This window comes from Mastomys coucha, unplaced genomic scaffold (assembly GCF_008632895.1).
Source record: "Mastomys coucha isolate ucsf_1 unplaced genomic scaffold, UCSF_Mcou_1 pScaffold3, whole genome shotgun sequence".
NCBI lineage: Eukaryota > Metazoa > Chordata > Mammalia > Rodentia > Muridae > Mastomys > Mastomys coucha.
The window spans coordinates 50,683,288-50,689,317 of NW_022196909.1; the positions used below are offsets into that span (position 1 = coordinate 50,683,288).

The window sequence follows — 6,030 nt, forward strand, 5'->3', positions numbered from 1 at the left end:
CCAGTTAGGGATTTTCCTCAGGACCTAGTGGGTAGCACATCCTATTTAGCTGTGAGAATTTTAATTCTGTTTTTTTTTGTTGTTGTTGTTGTTTTTGTCTGCAAGGAAATAGCTGAGTCTGTGTAAATCGACACCAAAAACTAACGTTACCCAACATCCTGTAAGTCAGATGAACTTTTTATCTTCTCTATTTTAAATCTTTAATTAAAAAAATACTTAAAATTTGGGACAACAAAGGAAGACACAAGTCAATGTTTCTTTTCTTTTCTTTTCTTTTCTTTTCTTTTCTTTTCTTTTCTTTTTGGTTTTTCCAGACAGGGTTTTTCTGTATAGCTCTGGCTGTCCTGGAACTCACTCTGTAGACCAGGCTGGCCTCGAACTCAGAAATCTGCCTGCCTCTGCCTCCCATGTGCTAGGATTAAAGGCGTGCACCATCACCGCCTGGCTTTCAATATTTCTTGAGAGATCTTTATAATAAAGTTCCTTTAAAAATTTAACCCATTTAGTTTTTATTCTTTTGGCAAGCATCACACAAATTTTGCAAGACTACCTTGCTCAGCATAGTTACACACTCTTGTTTCAGTTCTGCTTTTTATTGCATTTATTTTATTTTATTTTTCAAGACAGAGTTTCTCTGTGTAGCCCTGGCTGTCCTGGAACTCACTCTGTAGACCAGGCTTGATTTGAACTCAGAGATCCACCTGCTGATGTCACTCAAGTGCTCTGATTAAAGGTGTGTGCCACCACTGCCTGGCCACAGTTCTGTTTTTTAAATCAAAGTTTATTGGATAATTATGTACATTTTATAATGAAATTGTGGTAAAATATTGATGCTTAAACAAAATATTGTTTGTGCAAAAATCACATGATAGCATGTGAAGTTTATTTAGACAATTCACGATTCACAAAAGCTCTTCTGACAGCCTGAGCGCATGATTGTAGGTTTACCGAGGACAGAGCACAGTCCACAAGGAGGCTCTGTGATGATACCCTCGTCATTAGCTGTGTTAAGAACTGATGCTGAGGGCTGGTGAGATGGCACAGCGGGTAAGAGCACCAATTGCTCTTCCAAAGGTCCTGAGTTCAAATCCCAGGAACCACATGGTGGCTCTCAACCACCCATAATGAGATCTGATGCCCTCTTCTGTTGCATCTGAGGACAGCTACAGTGTACTTATAATAAATACATAGTAAAAAAAAAAAAAACAAAAAAAAACAAAAAAACAAAAAAACAAAACAGAACTGATGCGGAAGGGGTTGGAGAGTTGACTCAGTGATTAAGAGCACTGGCTGCTCTTCCTAAGGACTGGGGTTCAATTCCCAGCACCTATAGGATGGCTCAGAACTCTCTATAACTCCAGTTCCAGGGGATCCTACTCCCTCTCCAGACACCAGGTGGGAAGGTAGTGCACAGACACACATGGGGATGAAATACCCACACACATGCAATAAATAGATAATTTTACATTAGATGAATGAATGAATAACTGATGTTGAGAACCAACTGTATGGGACTCCTCATAACCAAGACCCCTTGGTTTCACAAAGGGTGATCCCATACGTCACCAACAACATAACTGGCAGAGACCTCACTGCAGTCTCTACAGGCCATAGTGGTTCGTGCCTTAGACCCCAGCATTTGAGAGGCAGAGACAGGTAGATCGACATGGTCTTCAGAGGGAGTTCCAGGCAGTCAGAGCTACCTAGTGAGACCCTGCCTCAAAACCAGAGCAGAGCAAACCAAACCAATCCAAGCCAAGCCACAACCAAACAGCCAATAAATAACATGAGAAGCGCCTGCAGTTTTGATGTTCATTTTCATGGGCAGAAGATAAATCTGTATTTTCCAGTGAAGATTTGTACAAAAGTCGAGCTCTGGAGTGTTTTTCCCCCAAGAGAAAAGCTTTAAGGTTACAAATCTCTGTTTAAGTGTTTAAGTACTTTTACTTACACACACGGTCCCTGCACCACATAGTTCCTGATGGCACTGAGCCTTCTGCACCCAAGAAGGCCCTCCGCTGCAGAGCCCCACTGTGAAGTGTCAAAGCTGGAGTGCCTTTAGCAAGTGTGGGTGTGAGAATCCAACACAAAGTCACCGGGTAGCTGCTCCCAGCTGGTTGCTTGCCCTCAGGATCGGAAACCTGAGCTCACAAACTTGTGAACCCGCCATGCATGTTTTCTGAGTGAGGGTGAACAACATGTTACAAAGTGGAGCAGGGCAGAACACGGTCCCCACGGGACTGGATTCAAGTGGAGGCCCTGCACATTCGTCCTTTCTGTTGATCCTACAGACAGGAGTTAGGCTCTGGAAGGCCGCGTGGAGGGAGGGAAGCATCTCAAGGCGAAGGCCCTGGAGGATGGCCATGCTCTCCTTGGGAGAAGTTCATGTTCTCAACCCAGTCTCCCAAGTGCAGGGGCCTAGTTAGGCCTCGAGGGGACAGGGATGGAAAAACACTGCCACAAATCAGGGGCCCCAAAGGAGAATGAGACAGGCACCACTCACAGGAACCAGAATGGGCCTCCTCCTCCATACAAACTAAAAAGCCCCAAATATAAACACAGAAGGGTGAAGAGTCAGAGCCAAGGCTGACCTGTCATAGCTGCCCTGGCTGCTTATACTTCAGGGGACAGGAAAGGCTAAGGTCATCGCCCTGCCTCTTGAATCACAGGGTGTGTCAGCCTGTGTTTCCTCCAAGTGACAAGGACAAAAGATCTCAGGAGGACAGAGCTGAGGAGTGACCAGACCACAGTAAAATGCTCATGAGCTGGATTCTAGATGGGCATGGCCACAACCTCCTCCTGTCCCACCTGACAATCAGCACAGGAAACACAGACTCGGGAAGGTTGTCCATGTTGCCATTTATTTTCCCCACAGTGCTCTGAGTATTCTCAGTCCCTTATTTTACCCACTAATCAACTCATCAGGTCAAATATTTGAACAATCAAGTTCACATTCTGATTCTTATGTTCAGTGTGGAAGTTGGAGCTGCAGCTCAGGGTAGCATGGGGCTGTCAGGATGTAGATGTCTCCTAGTGCCTACTGGACCAGCAAGGATGGCTGTGAAAAGGAGAATAGGGAAGTTCAGGGACAGGGTCTGGTGTGCTGGGGTAGCCTGGGCTCTCCAGGTCTTCCCATTATGCATACAGGAAAAACAAATAGCTTTAGACATTTGTTGTTTCTAAGTCAGAACTTGTCCCTGCCCCCCCAAGAAAGCTATCTCAGGGTAAAAAACAAGAGTGAGGACAGTCAATATTTAAACATCTCAAAGGCCCACACTCATTCATAGGTATAGATCTGAGAAGCCCTGAGACCCGGTCCTCTCCTGCTTGCTTCAGGTCCAATCCCAGGCCCCATGTGTTACCTTTTCAAGCCTCCATAGACAATTCAGAGCTCTAGACACTGTTGCTGTCTGCAGTGGAAGAAACAAGACACTCAGGAAACTAACAGGTGGGGCTGGAGGAGCTCTTAAGGGCTGACTGTACTCTGGCCCAAGAGTCTCAGACAATCTTTCTCCACACCTACCTCGAGCTGGAGCATAGTTCCCTCCTTTTCCACCTGTGAGAAGAAAAGCTGTGAGAAATGAAGGGTCTAACCCTAGGAGCTTTACAGAACTCACACAGACTCAGGTTAGAGAGAGCAGCCATGAGGGGTGTGGCTGTGTTTCCCACTGATGAGCAGAGCACACCTCTAAAGGGGGCTGGGAGGAAACTCAGACCCTGCCCATTCCTACCTGGGTCTCTCCTCTTCTTCATCACAAAAGCCACCACAGCTCCAATGATGGCCACAGCTCCAAAGACAACCAGAATAGCAACAATTGCCATGTTAGAGTCAGTGGATGGAGGAGGCTCTGGGAAGGACAGGTACAGGAAATGAAGGTGAAGGTCATGACCCCAGCTCTCAGCCCTGACCAGCTCAGGGTCTGCAGAAGGCTCCAGCTTTCCCTGACCCCAGTTCTGCACCCACACCCTCCTTACTCCATCTCAGGGTGAGGGGCTCAGGCAGTCCCTCATGTTGCACATGGCATGTGTATTTCTGCTCCTCCCCAGAAGGCACCACCACAGCTGCCCACTTCTGGAAGGTTCCATCCCCTGAAGGCCTGGTCTCCACGAATTCCATTTCTTGGATCAGCTCCTCCCCTTCTAACTGCCAGGTCAGGGTGATGTCAGCAGGGTAGAAGCCCAGGGCCCAGCATCTCAGGGTGACATCACCTTCAGGTCTGGGGTGATGGGTCACATGGGTTTTTGGGGGGTCTGAGGAGAAGAGTTGGAACGTTCAGACATTTTTCATTCTTCCTGGAAACTGCAGGGGCTTGGGTGATCCATCCCGTGGAGGGACAGCAGAGCTGGGTGCTGAGAGGGGTCAAAGTCCCTGAGGAGCCATCTAGATAACCTGTTCTTTGGGAATTTCTAGGATTTGAGTGAAAGCACCTAGGTATTCCAGGACTCTCACCACTGTTGAGAAAGAGACTTCTGCTCCTGACTGGGTGGGTCTGAGACACTCAGTGTCACCAGAGTCAGACTCCAGTGACCCCAGTGTGTCAGAGAGCAGGGCCCCAGAGAATCCACTTCTCCAAGGGCCTGCAGACTGAAGACGGCTCCTGTTGGCTATGCTAGGGATCTTCTCTGTTTCCATCCTGAAACAGAGTCTGAAGTGCCCTGAGAGAAGGGAAATATTGAGGAGAGCCCCTGTCCCCCTCTCGGATACTGGATCAAGAAGACCAGAGAAGCCTTCTCTCTATCCTGAGGCAAGACAAAAGCAGTATTCTAGCTGATTTCTCTTTCTTCTGAGAGAGGGTTGGTCTGTGAACTACACCACTTACCTGAGGGTTGCTGAGTTTTCTCCCAGTTCTCCAGTAATCTGTGGAGTGTTTCCACGCATGTGCCCTGCAGGTAGGCCTTGTATTCCTCTGCCACAGCAGCTTTCTCCCACTTGTGTTGAGTGATCTGAGCCACTGCATCTGCTGCGGTCCAGGAGCTCAGGTCCTCGTTCAGGGTGATGTAATCGTGGCCATCATAGGCATGTTGATAGTACCCGTGTAGGAACTGACCATCTGATCCCACGTAGCACCCGTGCATGTCTTGGATAGTGTGGGAACCTGGCCGGGGCATGGACTCAGCCCAGCTGGTCTTCAAGAACCTCAAGCAAAACTCAGACACCCACAGCGGATCCCATAGCCCTTAAGTGAGCTCGTGAGGGAACAGGACCTCGGACACTCGAGGGGGTGACTTACCGTCCTGACTCTGGTTGTACTGGTGGAGCAGGTTCCGAAGGCAAGTTCGGAAATTCTGCGTGTGCTCCTTGAATATTCGCGTCTCCTGCTCCCAATATTCGGGCCCCATTTGTACCACCCATGGCTCGCAGGGCTCGGCCTTCGGATTCTGTGCATCGCTGTCGAAACGCATGAACTGCGTGTCGTCCACGTAGCCCACAGCGGTGAACCGGGGCTCCCCGAGGCCTGGCCGGGACATGGCAGTGGTGAAATACCGCAGGGAGTGTGAACCTGGGGGCGGCGCCCGTTGAGACTGGAGAGGAGCAGGGCGCGGGGCTCGGGAAGAGGGTGGAGAAGGGGTGGAGGGTTTGGTGGGGTTTGCTGGGAAGCAGGTCTTAGGGCAGGTCTGGGTCGGGGCCAAGGCGGCCACCAGCAACAGGAGCAATAGAGGGGAAGGCATAAGGGTCCCCATTCTCGGACAGGGAGATCCAAGTACAGTAATGGAAATCCTGGACTTTGTAACTTGCAATCACAGCTACGTGCAATCCACGTCTTCCAGGAACCTCCTCCCATTGGGCCTCTGGAGTGCTGCTGCACATAGCTGTCCCCAGGCAGTAAAATTGACACTGACAGCAGGAGAAAGAAGTGAAACCAACCTAAGCCCCGCCCTCAGCCCTCGGACCCTGAATGCCACTTCTGGGGACTAGGGACTTTGTCCTGACTCCTTCTGCACTGAGCCCTGTGGATAGATAGATAGCACTCTGTACCTGAGCCCTGCTCAGAATGTCAGATGGTAATCAGAGTAGAAGCCTTCAGGGTA

At 49.3% G+C, this 6,030-nt stretch overlaps 2 protein-coding genes across 5 annotated transcripts in view; one reads left to right on the forward strand and one right to left on the reverse strand.

Moving 5' to 3' along the window:
- LOC116074627 (H-2 class I histocompatibility antigen, D-37 alpha chain-like) overlaps window positions 1-6,030 on the forward strand; it is a 714,163-nt gene that overhangs the window by 680,787 nt on the left and 27,346 nt on the right. The window lies entirely within an intron of this gene.
- Window positions 2,843-5,530, reverse strand: LOC116074620 (H-2 class I histocompatibility antigen, D-P alpha chain-like). 2 transcript variants are annotated; one of them, XM_031347323.1, is made up of 7 exons: window positions 5,232-5,530; window positions 4,821-5,096; window positions 3,976-4,251; window positions 3,732-3,848; window positions 3,524-3,556; window positions 3,363-3,410; window positions 2,843-3,058 (listed from the first exon to the last, which is right to left on the reverse strand). In XM_031347323.1, the coding sequence occupies exons 1-6, from the start codon at window positions 5,467-5,469 to the stop codon at window positions 3,394-3,396; spliced, it is 957 nt and encodes a 318-aa protein (XP_031203183.1). In that variant the 5' UTR covers window positions 5,470-5,530; the 3' UTR covers window positions 2,843-3,058; window positions 3,363-3,393. The 2 variants fall into 2 exon arrangements, with proteins under 2 accessions (XP_031203183.1, XP_031203182.1); XM_031347322.1 differs by having other exon boundaries at window positions 3,363-3,556.